This window comes from Wyeomyia smithii, chromosome 3 (genome assembly GCF_029784165.1).
Source record: "Wyeomyia smithii strain HCP4-BCI-WySm-NY-G18 chromosome 3, ASM2978416v1, whole genome shotgun sequence".
NCBI lineage: Eukaryota > Metazoa > Arthropoda > Insecta > Diptera > Culicidae > Wyeomyia > Wyeomyia smithii.
Window position 1 is genome coordinate 174362589 of NC_073696.1, and position 19630 is coordinate 174382218.

Genomic DNA, 19630 nt, shown 5'->3' on the forward strand with positions numbered 1-19630 from the left:
GTAAACCGGTGGCTTTCCATTCCTAGGTTGGCGAGTACTAGGCATGGTGGCGTCGCACGCCCGCGATAGCATAGCAACTAGTTGGTCAGCAGTCGGGCGGAGCCAACTGCCCCCCTCGCGCTCCCTTCTCATTGCCTCTTCGAATACCTCGGCATCAAACTGCGATGTCTTCCACCCGCGAACGGTCGGAGTGTTGGCTCTACCCGTCGCTTGCCGCCTCTCGTTGTTGTCTACACTATAACAGACCGCCTGGTGGTCGCTATTAGTGTAGCCATCGTCTACCCTCCAGTTCTTGGTCAGTCCTGGGCTGGAGAACGTCACGTCGATGATCGACTCCGCACCATTTCTGCTAAATGTACTTTTGTTCCCAACGTTGGCCAGATCAAGGTTGAGCTATGCAAAAGCCCCCAACAGGATCTGGCCCCTCTGGTTCGTGGAGCGACTTCCCCACTCAACAGCCCAAGCGTTGAAGTCGCCCGCCACCACCAACGGCGTTAGGCCCGTTAGCTCCATGGATAGGAGGTCGACCATCTGGGTGAACCTTTCGGTAGACCAACGTGGCGGAGCATAGCAACTGCAGTAGAACACTCCGTTCACCTTAGCAACTACGTACCCTTCTTCTGAGGTTGAGACAACCTCCTGAACCGGGAACTTGCTCGTCGTACATATGGCCGCCAAACTTGACTTATCCGCAACCCAGTTACCGTTTCCGGGAGGGATGCGGTAGGGATCTGATATGACGGCGATGTCCGACAACGACTCAGTGGCTGCTTGGTGTAGCAGCTGCTGAGCCGCGAAGCAATGGTTCAGGTTCAGTTGCGTCACCCTTACGCCCGTGGTTTCGCAGCCGGCTTACCGGCTGGGCACCTGGGGCCTCCCATAAAGTGTTTGGCGTCCCGTTTCCCGGAACATACCATGCACTTGGGAGACTCCCCACAGTCCTTTGCTTTATGGCCTGCACCTCCACATCGCCTGCACAGCTGGCTCCTATCGGGCCCCTTGCAGGTCCAGGACTTATGTCCGCCCTCGAAGCACCGGAAGCAAATGTCTGGTTGCTGAAGTATGCCCAGAGGACATACAGACCAGCCGACCTTCAACTTGCCCTCTTTTAGGGCCAGGTTAGCGTCCGCCGACGGTAGTCGGAAGGTAGCTATCTGGGTCCCCGCCGGACCTTTGCGGAGGCGGATTGACTCCTTAGCCACCTCCACCCCGCACTTCGCTTTTAGGGCTTGTGCAATGTCGCACCCCTCAGTGATTTCGTCCAGGTTTTTAAGCTGGAGAGTCACTTCTGAGGTGAGTGCCCGCACATGCACCTCCTTTCCTAGGACCTTTTCAGCTACCGTTTTGTAGGTAGCCCCCTTGTTCTTGGCGTCCTTCCGGAGCTCAAGTATCATCTCGCCAGTGCGAGATCGGCGGATACTCCGCACATCCGCCCCCAGATCCTTGAGCTGGGTTTCCCCCCTCATCTTCTTCAAGACTTCTGAGTATTTCGACCCATCCGTCTTGAGTATGAGGGCATCACCCCTACTCCGCGCCTTTTTGACCTTTCTTGGTCCTCTGGCCGCTCCGCCATCATGTCGCGTCGCACCTCCCCGATGCTTCCTACCCTCTACGGTAGTCCAAGGGTTGCCCGTAGCCTCCACCTGTGCCTTTTCCGCGGTGGACCTTGAACCGGTTGGCGTGTGTTCCCGTGGGAGTAGCACGACCAATCGTTTCTTGGTGTTCCCGGGGGCCGTTTCCCCCGGGGACTGCCTCGTTCGCTTAGCGACCTGCCCCGTGGAGCAGACCGACGCGAACGAGGGGGCGTCTGTCTGCACCTCTTTAGATGCAGTCGCCCTCCCGGTCCTGGCCGCTTTCTCGGCCGCCTTCACCCGAGCTACGAGTTCTTCGTGCTCCTTTCTGGCTTCATCAATGGTGCTCCGAAGCAGGAGGAGGCTCTGCTTCAGGTCGCCAGCGATGTTTCGCCTGTTCGCCAAGAACTCGATTATGGCATCGAGTTGTTCAGACAGCGCCGCCACTCTTGGCCGCGTGTCCATACACCTTTCGACGGCCTTGACTAGCAAGGGACCGTCTACCAAGATGTCTGGTGTGGACACCGACGGATTCGCCGTTTTTCCACCTCCAGACTTCGCCGCATTCGTCTCAGCCTTCTTTCGCGGAGACCGCTGGATGCCACCTCTTGCGAAGGGATTTTGTAATCCCTCCGCACTCGTCCCTTTCGTTTTGAATGTGTTCATCTTGATGTTAAATGGGTCCCCCTTCCAGCCGCTATCCTTGTCCATGGTGGAGTAGTCGCCTATGTGGTCCCATGGTGGTCTATGTGAGGTCATGGCTAGGGTAAGCAGTCATAGCGCCTTATGGGCAACTATGACTCCACCGACCGGCGCAAGTCAGGAACAACCATCTGATCCTACTCCTGCCTGATTCCCACCAGGCAATAGACTCGGAACGTACTGGAAGGCCTGCCAGGTTTTATGGGACGGAGACCCCTGCACCGGGTACCACCTCGCCGTTTCAAGCCGTTGTCACACGACTTTACTAAGGGAGCTCGATGCAGGTGCCAGCCCGAGGATGCGGTCCCATTCCGAAATCCAGCTCATATCCGTTCACTACGCTGCCAGTTGCCATAATTGGGACCTTACTGGCATCAGTCCCGATGGGCGGGTAAGTGCTTTTGGGTGTTGGGAGCGGCTCTTTTCGCTCCGTCAGAGGTGCTTCCGGGTGATTGTGGCTTTTGCGAGGAGTCGACTGTCCCTGGTCCGACGCTCACCACCCCTAGGCGACCTCCCGCTGCTGGTCCGGGACTGTTCGGTACTGTCAGTGGTCACACCTGTATTGTGCGCCCTCGACGATCGCCACACGTCGACCCGTGGTGGCATGCAGCTCTGCCGAATGAATCCGGTGTTCACACGTGTTCTTGTCGTTTTGCTGTATGTAGGCGGTTTATGTTTTATTCATCGACATAGTCTCCGTCTTATGCAGTTAATGTAACTATTCCTTAACATTTCGATGCCAGTTCCGTAGCGCCACTCGTCGAGTTTTTCGAAATAGTCGTTTGGCGGGGGTATTGACATAGCCCTTCCCCAACCCTTGTGGGTTATGCCTGTGGACGAAGGACGACGAAGCATTTAGTAGCAGCCTTTATTTTTCTCATCTCTATCTGAAGGTGGAAGCGTGATCGTCTTCAAGATTTCAAAGGCATAACACTCGGTAATAGTTTACGTAACTTTCTGATCAGATTGTGATTTTTTTAAATGTTTATCGTTGCCTTCAATTTTTAAATGAAGAACAAAAAAGTGCTCGAGATGTGTTGAACGAATGTTAACACCATTCGAGCAGCTTCTCATTCTTCATTTGAAGATCGAAGGACAACGAAAAACTTTTTCCGAAAATCACGTTTTGCTCAGAAAACATCTCTTTTTTTAAACATAAGGCATCGAACGTCATCGTCACGTCAGCGGTTTTCTTCGGCAGGTTTTTGCATAAGACTGCTGCAAAAAACCGGCTGAAGGTGACCGCTACCGAAGACATTGGTTTTACAGTCCAATTGCGTTACTGTTCTCATTTTCCTCATTGCTGCTCATTAAACTTTAAATCAGGCGAAATATGTTTGATAGCAGCTCAACAAGCTATAAATTTTCAAAAATTTTTGATAGGGAGTACTGAATCTTTCTATCAAGGATGTTACGTATACGCATGCACATCCGTAAATCTGTATGAAAATTGACATCCGCATTCGCATCCGCATCCGCATCACGTAGGGTAGGGAACATATTTTAAGCAGTTTTAGGAGCCGCCTGTGTATTGAGACAAAATGCTCGAAATGTGTTGGGTGAAATTCAAACTTCAGTATATCAATTTGTTCTCTATCTTTCTCTCTGTCAGCACTTGTTTTCAGATTGTAAAACTGGAATTCCAAACTTTAACAATAATCAAGTAAAGTTCCCAATCGAGGGACACTATTCCAATCACCTCGAACCTATTCTAAGCAGTCTGTTTAGCAGGGGATTTTCTTCAGCACCTGAAGTGGATGACACCCCGTTAAGCATACAGACGCGAGGCATACGGACGCGAGGCATAGTACGCTAGGCATAATGGACGGCAGGCATACGGACACGAGGCATATGGACGCGAGGCCGAATGGACGCGAGGCCGAATGGACGCGAGGCCGAATGGACGCGAGGCCGAACGGACGCGAGGCCGAATAAACGCTAGGCCGAAAGGACACAAGGCCAAGGGGAAGTGATATGGAATGTGTTATTATCGTCATCATCAACACAGCATTCGATAACATGTATTTCGCTTCAAAGTGTCATTTGAAAAGCAATACACTCGCGGCCTTCGGCCGACTCGCTGTCCGAGCGAATGCTGTCCCTACTCGCTACCGCTCGTTCGGACTTAACTAAGGGAAGAAAACTCTGTTTGAGTAGACCTAGCAAACCAGTAGATCAGTCGTTTGGGTGCGAGAGGCCGCCGCTTCCGACGGCGGGTCGGCGGCCGGCTCGGACTGCGGAAACCACGGCGGCTTAGTGCCGCCTCGTTTCCTTGCCCTCGATTATGCGTCTTCGCCGCATGATTTCAAGAAAGGTATTATACCCAACTTAAACTCTTTAGGAATATAATAACACCTGAACTACATAATTGGATCTCATGCGATCGTACAACATCGCATTCGGCCTCGCCTCCATTCGGCCTCGCGTCCATTCGGCCTCGCGTCCATTCGGCCTCGCGTCCATTCGGCCTCGCGTCCATTCGGCCTCGCGTCCATTCGGCCTCGCGTCCAATCGGCCTCGCGTCCATTCGGCCTCGCGTCCGTTCGGCCTCGCGTCCATTCGGCCTCGCGTCCATTCGGCCTCGCGTCCATTCGGCCTCGCGTCCGTTATGCCTTGTGGCAGTATGCCTCGTATCCATTATGCCTCACATCCATTATGCCTCGCGTCTGTATGCCTAGCATACTATGCCTAACATCCATATGCCTAGCGTCCATATGCCTCGTGTCCCGTCCCCCCTGAAGTGGCTGCAAGGGTGGCAATGGATGTATGGAAAAATTTCATCATCGAATTTCAAAAACCGGCGATTACATTTTGTTCATTGACCTAAAAAAAATTTTCCAATTTCATGTACTCCCCCCTTGGTAGACTTTCGAGGGTCGAAAAATCACAACTTTGAGCGCTTTGAGGCACCCCTAAATCATATCCGGTTGAGCTGAAATTTTGCACAGATGATTTTTGTGGGCTAATAAACAAAATGTACATGGTTGGTTTTTGAAATTTGACATGGCCCTTTTCGCTGCCACCCTAGGCTGCAATTTTTGTGAATTTAATGTTTATTCGAAGATTTTTCTGTGTTAAACGGTATTTCATGTATTCGTGATTATCAAAACTCAGGTGTTTGAGGGCCGTTTCTTCGACATTAACATAGTTGATGTCACTATTGTTTTGTTTTGTAAGAATAATGAGTGTTATGTCCTGCCCCGCGTCATGCTCAAAGTTCGTGTATTTAAGTTCGTGTATTTGGTCTATTCACCAACAGGCGAGCAAATGCCCCAATGGTGTAACTTAAAGCTAACAATAAAAAAAAATATCTTTAGAGAGTCAATACATATAAAGAAACGGGAATACAACAATATGACATTACAACTAGTCAGATCTTAAAAAATATAAACGATATCGCCGACGAAGAAGCGTTCGAGATAAATTGAAGTCGAATAGAGCGGATACTCTATTAAATAATCTTTCGAGACCAACTATTGCGCCAAAAATGCTGTAGTTAGTTCGTTGAGCAGGTAATCGCAGCATCGAGTTTTTTCGCAGAGCACGAGGTTGCACGTTTATATTCACTTGTTCCAAAAGAGCGGGGCAGTCTATGCGGCCTTGCAAAAGGTCTGTGGTAAACAACGCCCTGGCCGTGTCTCTACGGACAGACAAAGGCTCCAAACGTATTAGTAAGCAGCGACTTTCATAGCTTGGTAGGCGGAAACGATCCGTCCATGGCAGTTTACGAAGAGCAAATCTCAAAAAGCGCCGTTGAACTGATTCTATTCTTTCCGCGCCATTGTTGTAATGAGGGGTCCAGACAACCGAGCAGTACTCTAATATAGAGCGAGATATTGCGCAATACAACGATTTGAGGCAGTAAATATCTGTAAATTCCTTAGCGGTCCTGAAGATGAATCCCAGAACTCTAGAGGCTTTGTCGATGGTAAACGAAATGTGAGGCTTGAATGTTAGCTGGGAATCCATAATAACCCCCAAGTCTTTAACTTGGTTTACGCGCTCGATTTCAGTTCCTAGCAAAGCGTATTTGTAATGTAAGGTCTGTTTTTTCCTCGAAAATGATATAATCGAGCATTTAGATGGATTAACGTCCATACGGTTCTGATGGCACCAATCGGCAAAAATATCTAGCTGACGTTGAAGGAAGTGGCAGTCTTCAATTGTGTGAACTTCAAGATAGAGTTTGAGATTATCTGCGTAAGACAACCGTGGTCCTTTAATAACTAGGTTCACGTCATTAAAATAGAGCAGGAAGACAAGTGGTCCTAGGTGACTTCCCTGCGGTATTCCAGACGTAGCGTCAAAATAAGAGGATTGGCAATCCCCAATAGCAACGGTTAGACGGCGACCGGTAAGGTACGATTGGAACCATAGTAACAGATTCCCATTGATTCCAAGATTGTCAAGTTTTGCGACGGCTATGCGATGGTTCAGTTTATCGAAGGCAGCTGTCAAGTCAGTGTAAATGACATCCGTCTGAGCACGTTTCACCATACTGTCACTGATGTACGAAGTGAGACAAAGCAAATTAGTAGCGGTGGAGCGACCGGCTGTGAATCCATGTTGGTCAGTGCTTATGAAAGCTTTACAGTGAGCGAGCAAAGGCTCCATAATGACAAGTTCGAACAGTTTTGCGACAGCACAGAGTGAGGTGATGCCACGATAATTGCTCACATCGTGTTTGTTTCCCTTCTTGTGTACTGGAAACATGTAAGCCAATTTCCAGCATGACGGGAAAATACCGGAAGTGACAGATAGCTGGAAGACATGCTGAAGCGGAGAAATCAAGTTAGCAATCTGGAAATCATTGTCGCGTCTAAATGAATGGTGCTCAAAGCTTGACCGGATCGTGGGGTATTACTGGCGGCACGTTCAACGTGATGATCGCTTAGTGTCTCATCAGTAAACACACTGGCGAATTTCTTTGAGAAAAGCTGACAGATGTCTTGCGAGGTGGTTGCCTCCTTACCGTTAAATGTCATAGAGGATGGTATTCCTTCTTCATGTCGCTGTTGATTGACGAACTTCCAAAACTGCTTGGGATGAGACTTGAGCTTCCTCTGTAGATCTTGTTGATAACGAAGAAACATCGTTTCGCAACACTTTTGTATGTGTGGTTGATTCTCACATAATGGCGTTTTAGGGACAGTGAACGGTGCTTAGTGAATTTCTTCAAGGCAGAAATCTTCTCAGATTTCAGCTGTCGAAGTTCTCTCGTTAGCCACGGCTGTCGGGGCGCGGGATGTTGGATCTTCTTTGGAACGTATCGGTCGATGGCATAGGCCACTACGTTGAAGAGAGTTTGAGCGGCGTTTTCGGCATTGACGGAGTCTAGAATAGAGTTCCAGTCGAGCTAAAGTTAATATATTTAATCAAAAGTTTCAAAACTTTTTTGTTAGCGGGCATTGGCATGTCTTCCAAGATCAATCGAAAAAGTACATCAAACGTCTGCAAACTCCTTGTCTTTGGCATGGTATTTTATCCTATTAAACCTTCCTTAGTCCAATAATCGTATTTTATTTCATTGGAAAACCACGAAAGCAGTATCACAACTCGCTAACACTGTGCAAATGCTTCGCCTGTCAACTAGGACATTAGTGTTCAGATTTTGTTCTGCGGTAGGAAAATTATGATCATTTGAACTGGATATAGGGTAGAGAGTGGTCCCCGTGGTTCTGTGGTTATCGATGTCGGTCGGCAAGCTCTCTTACACGGTTGTGATGTCGGGTTCGATTCACGATCAGGCAAGTCGAAGATCTTTTCGAGCTGGAAATTTCCAGGCTAGCGTGCGATATTGTATAGGGTAGAGAACGGCTCAAGCACTGGCACCTACATTAATCAGTCAACGAAAACGGGCCTCAACTCCTGAATTTTGATCAATATCGACAACTTCAACGAGAATTTCACGAGAACGAAAATTCTGATTAACTAGCTGTATAACGAAAACGTGAAATACCGTTCAACACAGACAATTCCTGATTTTTCACCCTATTAAGGCGAAAAGTTTTCATTCATTGTTAGTGTAGTTCTTAAATTTATTACTTTCGAATAAAATAATAAAAAACAAAAAAAAAATACATCTTAATCTTAACCCATTGCCGGCGAAGAGAAATCAGATTTTACCTCGAAAAATGATCACAAATGCCACAAACTGTGTTGCATATTGTAGATCGATCTTTTCTCTAAGCGTATCAAATAGTTTCGTTGTTCAAAACTGCAAATATAATTGGTATGCTACAATCAAAGTTTAGATGTCAGGTGATGCCATATGGCATCACCCGCCAGGAATGGGTTAATGATGATTTTCTGGTTAAATCAATAGTTGATGATTCGGATTGAAATAAAAATCAAGTGATCTGGTAGTGACTGTATTTTAATGAATATAAATAAATTGTTTTCGCTCCAATTAGTCGCCTGTTCGAACTGTTTCAATTAAATAACAAGCAGCGTTTATTTTAATTTAGTCAATTAAATAGCAGTTTCGTATATAGAAATATCAGTTCTTATTACGAGTATTTCTGGGATTTTTATTTGAACCAGAATGTCAAAGGACGTGTAAAACTAGGGAAGCCTTGAGGCTCGACCGGGCGCCTCTTTTCTGTACTAATCACATCATTTATTTCATGAATGATTCCGTTTTTGGCAACAATATCACATTTCGTTACACCAGCATTTTGTACCTGAGGACGACGGTTGCGGTTCAGCTTCAAGCGCTGTTGGTTAATTGTTTCTGTAGTGCGAATGAAGGGCCAATCGGACTGAACAATTCCTGCGCAGCAAATAACACTAGGCACAATATGCGAGCGTATTACATTGTCTGCTTCCTCGTCATTGTGCAGGATTCCATCGTACCACTCTTTCACCTCCAGAAATACATCGTTCTTTGGCACAAATATGGTAGTTTCATTAATGGTACTGAGTAGCCCAGTGAGATTACCTTTATGAATCAGTGTCACAAACATACTGTAATCAGGATTCGCTTTCAAAGCATCGTATACGTTCTATCAAATGTAAATGAAAATAATTGAAATTGCGTTTCCATTCGATTTCATATGGTTTTTAACCTACCGATTTTGGTGCTTCAAGTACTTTGTCAATTTCATGTACTACAGAACCACAAGCTTCATCATCAAAGTGCATCAAACGAGCACAGTTAACAGTGGCACGGTTCAAAATGTTACTAAACACGGGATTCTGGAATAAACAAATAAAAAAATATACACAAGCATAAAAAACCACATGTGAGTGAACTTACTGTAGTATAAAGATTAACCCTTAATTCCTCGCCAGTAGCAGTTTTGATCATATTTTCTTGTAAGTCAGACGTTTTGGTAAGTGGTTCACCGACGTGATATTTCAAAAACTCCTTCAATCGTGCATTGTCTCGAAGGCTTCCTGGATACTCCTTCAGTTGTTGGATCCAGTATTGGCCTAGTTCGCTTTGTTCGAAAGCTTTGTCGGAAGGGATAAAGAAGGTTTTGTTCGACATGCTGTCAAACTCATCCTCTAGGCCGGCATCGTCGATCAGTTGTTTGAAAATGGTCAGATTTCGACTGGATAAAGTATTTGAAACAGGCATTCCACTGTTGGTTGACAAAACCGTATCAATGACGTGGATCACACCATTCGTACCCATTAAATCTGTCTCCTGTATCGTTGCGATCCCATTAATTTTTATGCGTTGTAGTTTTTTTTCGGCAGACATATCTTCGACTTCGGATTTTCCTATTGAAACACGCTCGAATTCTAACTTTTCACTCAGTAAGTTATATGTTGATGTCTTCACTCCATTCAGGGCAGCCAGTGAACAAAATGTAATATCCAAAATGTGATTCTTCAGAATATCTAAAAAGAAAAATAGCAGGCAATTAACCTTCAAACTAAGTTACAGCCGATAAAATTGAGGCAAAGCACACTTTACGGAAATGAGGTATAGGATTATCGTATCATTGTTTTGTTTGAGAAAGAACGTGCGAAATGGTCGCCACGTTTTCTGAATATATAACGAATTTGGCTACCCGAGCTCCTATTCAATAATGGTTTGTTCAGCCATTAACAGCAGACACAAACGAATGCAATGCATGAACAGGTAAAGTGGCTCGAACTAGTTGTTGTCATTTTGCTCATCAAGAAGCGCATTATTAAATTTTCAGGTTACTCATACTTTTAACCCAGTCAGTTCGATAACGAACGTGTTGACAAACGAAGAATATTACATCAAACAAAACACCGCACTTAAGTGATTATCAACAATTCACATTCAACATTTATATAACCTGAATTTAATTTTGGGTGAAGCTAAAAAAGTAAAATAGGCTTACTTGTTGCACATCCATTACCGGCCTTCAATTTCCTGCGAATATCTGTATCTAGCTTCAAGAAAGCATCATCATTTGGTGCAAAGAAAGTGTAATGTTTGTCGTCACCAGCTTCCTCCAACGTCTTGTCCAGGCCAGTTCCCTCCAAAATTGTTCGCAGGACAGTCATATCGTCGCGTGCACGGATAATCTGCATGATACTGTTACGGACCGGAAGAAGTACGCGATCAGCCACGTGCACAATTCCCTTCTCAGCTTCTCGGTTGAGTTTCACCAGCGGAGCACAATTTGCCGTATATCGATATGGATGTTCTGCATTCCTCTCCGAGGGACCACGGGGGAAAATATTGATGCGAATATTCGTATTTGGAAGCTCAGTTTTTAACAGTTGTTCATTGCTAACATCTTCTATATGATATGATCCATTTACAGCGTGAGCCAGAATCAAGTCTCGTGCTGTCATTCCGGAAATGTCTACTTGACGCCTGGTTCGTCCTGCTACATCAAACGCGACTAGATTCTGAAAATTTACTATTATTATTTTCTGCGGTTAATTTATGTAGAACACATTAAATTAATTACATTTTCCCACATCTGTTCAGCGAACTTAGTATATGCACCATCCAACACTGCAAACACAGTAACGTCCCCGTTCAACAATGATTCCAGACCACCTTTTTTCAGTGTGGTAATGAATTCTTTGGCACCAAGACGTTCAATTGTTTCCGCGATCGGATATAAATCGAATTTTTCACAGTGAGCATTTGAAGGCCCATTTCTCGGCCGCGCATATCCATGACAACATTGTCTAGTGACCTTGACTGTGCGCTTTCTACCATTATGGTTTTTGCTAGAAGTTCAATGTGAGAGAATGGAAAAGTAATTAGGCAAACATTGGTAGCCAACAGGCAATTTTCGATCGCCTGCTTGCAAACTAGTGACTGATTCGTTCCGTACTACTCACAATGAAGTGCAAACGTGCTTATTTTGCTTTTCTGCACATGATTCGAAATTCAAATTTACAACGCCGAAACTGTGGAAGTTGCTACCATCTACTGCTATTTCGTGGTTATCATCGCCATCAGGTTCCTCCTCCTGTTCTTCACGTTCAACGCACACGTTTTCACTGTAAAATACAATGCTTGTTAGGCTAACTTGAATTACTTTAGTATTGTATCTTGAAAATTAATAATTAGTGTTTTCCCAATCGATACAAGTTTTGGGTTATGGGCAATGGTCATAATTTCACATTTGTAAAATAATATGCTATATCAATCATTTACTCTGCTGAAACTGAATTTAGATAGAATAGGTGGCACGTGAAAAGATTCTCTCCTTTTTTGAAAGCATAGTAAAAACATATTTATTAACTTAAAACATTTTATTTTAACAGTTATTTTAATTTAACATTTAATATAGATATTTCAATTATCGGTCTCTTCGCTCATTAGCAAAGCAAAACCTGTTTTATTATACAAAGGCTAGCGCTACGATTCTACTGACACTAACAGTCTCTTCCGAGCCGGAACTCGAACATACGACGACTGGCTTGTTAGGTCAGCATCGTACCTCGAGACCAGCTGGGAGGCATTGCGCTCATTGCACCGAGCAAGTAACTATATTTATTTCTGACTAAAGATAATTCGACAGCACATGTACTTTTGATCAATGTAAACACAGGTTTTACCTCAGAGCTCAAAATGGAGAAAATGAAAAAATATAGCTTTTTAACTATGTCTGTGAATTTGAGTGCCCCTAGCAAAGATAACTGTTTCAGAGACTTGAAATAATTTGCCCGTAAGCCAACGTAAAAGCGAAGAACCCGGCGAACTGGCTCTAAAATTCACAGGAATGGTTAAAAGTCTTTAATCATTTTAGGACAACTATTTTGAGCTTCAGAGCAACTTTTTTCCACTTTTTTCACAAATGTAATGCAAAAAAACATAATTCGCACGGGTAATTTGCGGTACATTTATTTGATAAAATAATTGTTGCTTGTTTTTAACACAAACATTACTTGATTCAGTATTTTTTGAAGAAAACTTTGCCGCGAAATTTGTTTATATTTCGTGTATTTCCACCCGCAAATTTTCAACTTTTTAACGGCGATTGGTAACTAGTCAAACAAAAACGTAGAATTGTCGATTGAGAAACAAGAGGGAGCTGCACAAAAATAAAAGTGAGCGTGCGGTGATAATGAATTTAGATTGTACATCATAGATGACCACACGAGGCTGTCCTTGTTGCCACTAGATAAGAGTAACAAGTAATTTTGAAACGTGGTCATTTTAAGGCCACCGGCTGATGCTATAGCACTTTTGACAGATTACTTTTTTTGACGTTGGACTAACGTCTATATCGAAGTTAGGCACCTGAATTTGAAAATCTAGTAATTCAACCGGGGAAAAGTGGTCAGGTTTTGAGCGCTTATACATCAGTCATTTCTTTTCAGAATTTCGAGGTTTTGGCATCAACCGATCAGAAATTCTTTTACGGTTGAATTTATGTAACAAAAATAACCTATTGTTCGAGATACACTATTGAAAAATTGATAAATCACATCGATTGTCTAAATCATACCGAGCAACCAATCACCACCTCTCTTCACAAGCACAGTCGACACTAACGGATACAACCGATCTGACTTTGTAAACAGTCTCACAGCTTTCAACCAATAACGAGCTCGCTTTCGGTAGCTGCAACAGGTGTTTCAACACCGTTTTAAAATGCTTCTTTTATCATTACCACTGAACAGATTCTAAACACCAATGGCTTGATTGATAGGGGAAATATTGCGCAAGATTGACATATAATAATTTAAATATGTTTTCGATACTAAACTAGTTAAAAAAAGTGTTAAAAGTCGTGCACATTCAACCAATCACAAGCTCGCTTCTTGTTTGCTCGCGGATGGATTTTTGCTTTGGGCTATATAATAGCCTGTGTCGTCTCATAGCAGTCATCAGTTAACAAGTGAAAGGCCACCAGACCAGTCTTGTATAATCAGCAGCGGTGGCTGATTCCAGCGGCCAAACTGAGCTGCAGCAGAACCAGAGCGGTGGTATCAGGCAGCAACGGCGGAGGTAGTGGGAAGCTGCATTTCTTCATTCAGTTCGGTTCTCCTTCGATCTGAGTTGGGTGAAAACAGCCAGAAACTGCACGAGCCAGCACCGCCACTAGGAAAGCTACCGCCATTTAGTGTGTGTGCAGTGTGCACATATAGCGTATGTGCATCTGTATTGCTATGACATTTGCGATGATAGGGATGGCGCTGTTGCGTGTGTATGGCTAGCTATAGCGTGTGTAAGACACTAGCATGTGTAGCATATTATGGCTATTACGTGTATATCTTCAGCGTGTGTACGGATAGTTATAGCTTGTGTGTGGATAGCTGCTGCGTGTGTAATGATTAGTTATAGCGTATGTATGGATAGTAATAGCACATGGTTGGATAGCTTATGCGTGTGTATAGATAGTTGTATCGAATGTATGGAAAGGAATAGCGTGTGTATGGATAGCTATAGCTACAGCGTGTGTATGAATAGTTTTAACGCGTGTTTAGATAGTTATAGCATGTGTGTGAATAACTATAGCGGGAGTTTATCGAAGATTATTATTGTCATTGAAAATATTAAAACGTCTTAACGAACACAGTTTTTTTTTTAATTCTCGTTTATTTTCCGTCGGTCTAGTTCCGCCACTGTTGTGGCCAATCACCGACGCCCAGGGAGGCAACTCCACACCCAGGACCCTAACTCACGACCCGTTTATTAACGGACCGGCGCCAACGGCTTTACTTCCTCATGCGATGGAAGGCGTGATCCCAGAGATTTTTCGCCTCAGAAAATCTCCCGGTGTCGGCTAGGATTGAATCTAGACCAGTTGGGTTGGTTGTGAGTGGATCACGCCACCTCACAACCATCGACACCTATGTCGGCGGTGGGATTCGAACCCAGGCGTCGAGCGTGGTTGACGGAGACGTTACCAACCACACTAGGCCCCCGCTCAACGAACACAGTTGTGAATTTGATTTTACAGCAGCGATTTTAACTTCTTCAGCCAGTCTTTATTCATCGAGGAAAAATTACTACCTATGAATGATCAACACTTATTTACTAGAAATTTGATTTAGATCAAAACGGGTTCTTTTGAGTATCATAAATTATTGGTAAAAAGAGTTGCAAGTTTTCTCAATGAGCATTCATTAAATTTTCGTTTTTGTTTCTCGGTGCGCGGTTTTGATTTTGTTTCTCGCACACAGAGAAAGAAACAAACTTGTCGCTATCGTGAAAAATAACAAAACTATTAGAAATGCTCTAAATCACAACTGAAAAAGTTAAGATATTTTCCTGTCACTCGCCCAAACCTTGATAACAACTACCGAAAAACGTGTGATTGAGCTCTTGCTATATTGAGTTATTGAACCAAACGTTTTTTTTTTTTTTTTCAAATACATGAAGTTATATGCTGGGCTGGAACTAACCTAGCATGAGTTTTATCGATTAAATGTCAAACAATTTTCAAATTTAAAATTTTCGGTTGAATCGTTCTGGGCTCCAATTTCAGATAGTTTCGTAAAGTTTGCTTTTTGCTTAGATAGGAAAATTTTACCAATTCGCTCAATTAAATGATTGTCTTGGTAGTGCAGCAAACAAAGGGTTGATTCGAATATGTATGAAATGACAGCGATTAAATAAAAGATATCCATTCTTTTAATATATATTATTATTTATAACGTTTTAACGTCTCAGCATCCAGAAATGATTTGTTAGTAGCTTAAGTATTTATGATAAATATTAGTAAATAATGAGTATGTGTGTCCAATCACAAATGGTGACTTCTCAACACTGTTAGAAATTTGTAATTTTAATTGTTAGGATTTGTTTGCTTTCGCAATTAGGACTTATCATTCGTAGGGATTTAAACCTACTTGTCAGAAAAGGGGAAGTAAACTTACAACTAACTTAATTGCTAACTTATTGGCTATAAAGAGAGCTTATCGTAGCAATTGAGGATTGCAACGATTTTTGTCGAAAATTGTTAATAATTTTTTTTGACATTGCTTCTAATGGTTCAACATCAGTAAGTCTATGTAATTCGAGTGTACCAAACCAAGGAGGACGCTTCAAAATCATTTTCAGAATTTTATTCTGAATCCTTTGGAGCGTTTTCTTCCTTGTTGAACAGCAACTTGACCAGATCGGTACAGCATAAAGCATTGCTGGTCTAAAAATTTGTTTGTAAATCAAAAGTTTGTTCTTTAAACAAAGTTTAGAATTCCTGTTAATGAGAGGATATAAACATCTCGTAGATTTGATGCACTTGGCTTGTATACTCTCAATGTGCTCTTTGAAAATAAGTTTTTTATCATAAATTAGTCCCAAGTACTTGACCTTGTCAGACCAACTTAAAATAACCCCATTCATCTTGACAACGTGATTATTGTTTGGCTTGAGGAAAGAAGCCCTAGGCTTATGCGGAAAAATTATCATTTGAGTTTTAGAAGCATTGGGAGAGATTTTCCACTTTTGCAAGTAGGAAGAAAAAATATCTAAACTTTTCTGCAATCGACTGCATATGACACGAAGACTTTTTCCTTTTACGGAAATGCTTGTGTCATCGCAGAACAATGACTTTGTGCATCCTGGAGGCAAATCAGGAAGATCTGAAGTGAATATGTTGTACAGGACTGGACCCAAGACTAAACCTTGAGGTACACCTGCTCTGACAGGAAATCTATCAGATTTTGAATTCTGATAGACAACCTGCAGAGTTCGATCAGTAAGATAATTTTTTAAAATTTTGATTAGGAAAATTGGAAAATTAAAAGTTTGCAATTTCGCAATCAAACCTTTATGCCAAACACTGTCGAATGCTTTTTCTATGTCTAAAAGAGCAGCTCCAGTGGAATAACCTTCAGATTTGTTAGCTCGTATCATATTAGTAACTCTGAGCGATTGATGAGTTGTGGAATGCCCATGGCGAAATCCAAACTGTTCATTTGCAAAAATTGAATTTTCGTTGATGTGTGACATCATTCTGTTAAGAATAATTCTCTCAAACAGTTTACTTATTGAAGAAAGCAAACTGATTGGTCGATAACTTTAAACTTCAGCTGGGTTCTTATCCGGTTTTAAAATTGGAGTAATTTTTGCATTTTTCCATAATTTGGGAAAATATGCAATTTTGAAGCAGCAATTGAAAATTTTCACTAAAAATTCCATTGTGCTCTCAGGGAGATGTTTGATTAGTATATTAAAGATTCCATCGTCACCAGGTGCTTTCATATTTTTGAAATTTTTAATAATTGATTTAATCTCATTCAAGTTAGTTTCAATTATTTCTTCAGGTAAAAAATTCTGGGAAGAAATCAAATCAAATTGACGTGTGACTTCATTTTCAATTGGACTCACAAAATTCAAATTTGAGTTATGAACACTCTCAAACTGCTGAGCAAGTCTTTGAGCCTTTTGTTCATTGGATACAAGAAAAACGTTCACTATCTATTAAAACTGGAATAGGCTTTGAAGGTTTCTTAAGAATCTTCGACAGCTTCCAAAAAGGTTTTGAATATGGTTTCAATTTTTCAACTTTAGTCTCAAAATTTTGATTTCTCAGAAGAGTAAATCTATGTTTAATCTCTTTCTGTAAATCTTTATAAATAGTTTTAAAAACAGGGTCACGAGAACGTTGATATTGACGTCTGCGCACATTTTTCAAACGAATTAGAAGTTGAAGATTTTCGTCAATTATTGGTGAATTAAATTTCACTTGAGCCTTTGGAACAGAATAATTCCTGGCATCAACAATTGCACATTTTAATGCTTCCAAAGCGGAATCAATATTCACTTCGTTTTGCAAATCAAGCTCGTTATTGAAATTTCTCTCAATATGAGTTTTGTATCTTTCCCAATTAGCCTTGTCATAATTAAAAACAGAGCTCATAGGGTTTAAATCTGATTCATGTGATAAAGAAAAAGTTATTGGAAGATGGTCAGAATCAAAGTCAGCATGTGTGATCAAATCACTACATACATGACTTTGATCTGTTAGCACCAAATCAATTGTTGAAGGGTTTCTCACAGAAGAAAAGCATGTAGGACTATTCGGAGACAAAATAGAATAGTATCCTGAAGAACAATCATTGAATAAAATTTTGCCATTGGAATTACTTTGAGAATTATTCCATGAACGATGTTTAGCGTGAAAATCGCGGATTATAAAAAATGTCGAACGATTTCTGGTGAGTTTTTGTAAATCACCTTTAAAATAATTTTTGTGCTCGCGTGTGCATTGAAATGGTAAATATGCTGCGGCAATAAATAAAATCCCAAGTTCAGTTTGAACTTCAATTCCCAAAGTTTCAATAACTTTCGTCTCAAGATGGGGAAGAGCACGATGTTTGATTCGGCGATGAATAATAATTGCAACTCCACCGCCGGAACCCTGAATCCTATCATATCTATGAACCACGTAATTGGGATCATATTTTAATTTTATGTTAGGTTTCAAAAATGTTTCAGTAATAATTGCAATATGCACATTATTTACTGTTAAAAAATTAAAAAGCTCATTCTCATTGGCCTTCAATGAGCGAGCATTCCAATTTAATATTTTAATTGTTTTATTTAAAATCATTGCTAAATTTTAAATTAGAAACAATTTTAATAGTAAAATTTGTGCCTATTTGAATGGCTTCAAACATTGATTTTGCCTGCAACATGGCGTTCATAAGATCGAACATTGCCTGTTGCAAAAAAGAAAGTTTACCTGCCGTAATAGGCCCCAGGCAGTTGACATTAGAAAAAATATTTTCGGCAGCAATATTAGCTGGAGTAACAGGTGTACAATTATTTTCTAGCGTGTTTTGCTTACCCATATTAACGGTCATTTTCGAACTACCAACACTAGGCGGTATAATGTTCGAACTACCTGTAACCTGTGCATAAGTTAAACGGGTATGCAAAGGAGTAGGTAAACTATGCGTCACTGGTACGCTTGGAGAATTTTGTTTTGAAGTTTGTTTTGAATTTTGTTTACCTTGCCTTAACAATTGCTAAACGGGCTGGGCATTGATAAAAATTCGACATATGGTTGCCGTTACAATTCGCACAGCGAAAATTTTTACTCTCTTTCACAGGACATGTGTCCTTATTGTGAAAAGAGTTTCCACAAATGAGGCATTTTTGGTCCATGTTACAAAACTTTGAACCATGGCCATAACGTTGGCAAACACGGCATTGGGTGATATGCTTTTCACCTCCGCCAAATTTTCGATATAATTCCCATTTTACACGCACGTTATATAAAGCATGTGCTTTTTCAAAAAATTTTAAGTTATTAACCTCACTGCGGTTAAAATGAATTAAATAATTTACAAGGGAAATTCCAGTTCGCTGACTGTTTTCGCCTCGTGATTTTTGTTTCATCAGAATTACTTGGGTAGGGGCTATACCAAGTAATTTTGATCTCATCAACGGTTTGATCGTTGGTGAGACCTTTCAATACGACCTTGAACGGCTTGGCGCTCTTCGTATCATATGTAAAAAATTTATACATCTTTTCAGTTAAATACTGAATAAGACGATTCCAATCTTTCAATGTTTGGGCCAGTAAACGGCATACGCCTCTTCGGCCAATTTGATAAGTAACTTTGACGTCGGAGAGAAACGTAGAAAGTTCTCTTTTAAAAATATTGAATTCAGAAGCAATAGTTACCACAATAGGTGGAACTTTCTCCTTTTTTACAGAAATTTCACTTTGAATAGTTTTACTTTCGAACATTTCATTTTCGCTGGCTTCTTGCTCAGGCAGAATATCATATAAATTTTCACTGTATAAGCTAGTTTCAGAAAGAGATGCCTCTCGTTTCCTCCCCGTAGCGATGCGTGGTTTCTTTTTTCGTCCTGTCATTTCAGGTGATACGAAAAAAGTTCAAAAATAATATCAAATTGCAAGTATTGAGAAAGAAAGAAATAGGTAGTCTCGAGAAAGACTGATGTAAGTTAACTTCCAGGTAATCTTTAAAAGACACAC

At 41.9% G+C, this 19630-nt stretch overlaps 1 protein-coding gene across 3 annotated transcripts in view; it reads right to left on the reverse strand.

Moving 5' to 3' along the window:
• Positions 1–8631: 8631 nt before the first annotated feature.
• The window catches only part of LOC129727745 (periostin), a 35386-nt gene continuing 24387 nt past the window's right edge, over positions 8632–19630 (reverse strand). For all 3 annotated transcript variants that reach the window (XM_055685872.1, XM_055685871.1, XM_055685873.1), the window contains exons 4-9: positions 11559–11720; positions 11177–11444; positions 10598–11114; positions 9532–10121; positions 9345–9470; positions 8632–9277 (exon numbers count right to left, since the gene is read on the reverse strand). In XM_055685872.1, coding sequence (XP_055541847.1) covers positions 8804–9277; positions 9345–9470; positions 9532–10121; positions 10598–11114; positions 11177–11444; positions 11559–11720 — 2137 coding nt within the window. In that variant the 3' untranslated portion in view covers positions 8632–8803. The remainder of the gene's footprint in view (positions 9278–9344; positions 9471–9531; positions 10122–10597; positions 11115–11176; positions 11445–11558; positions 11721–19630) is intronic.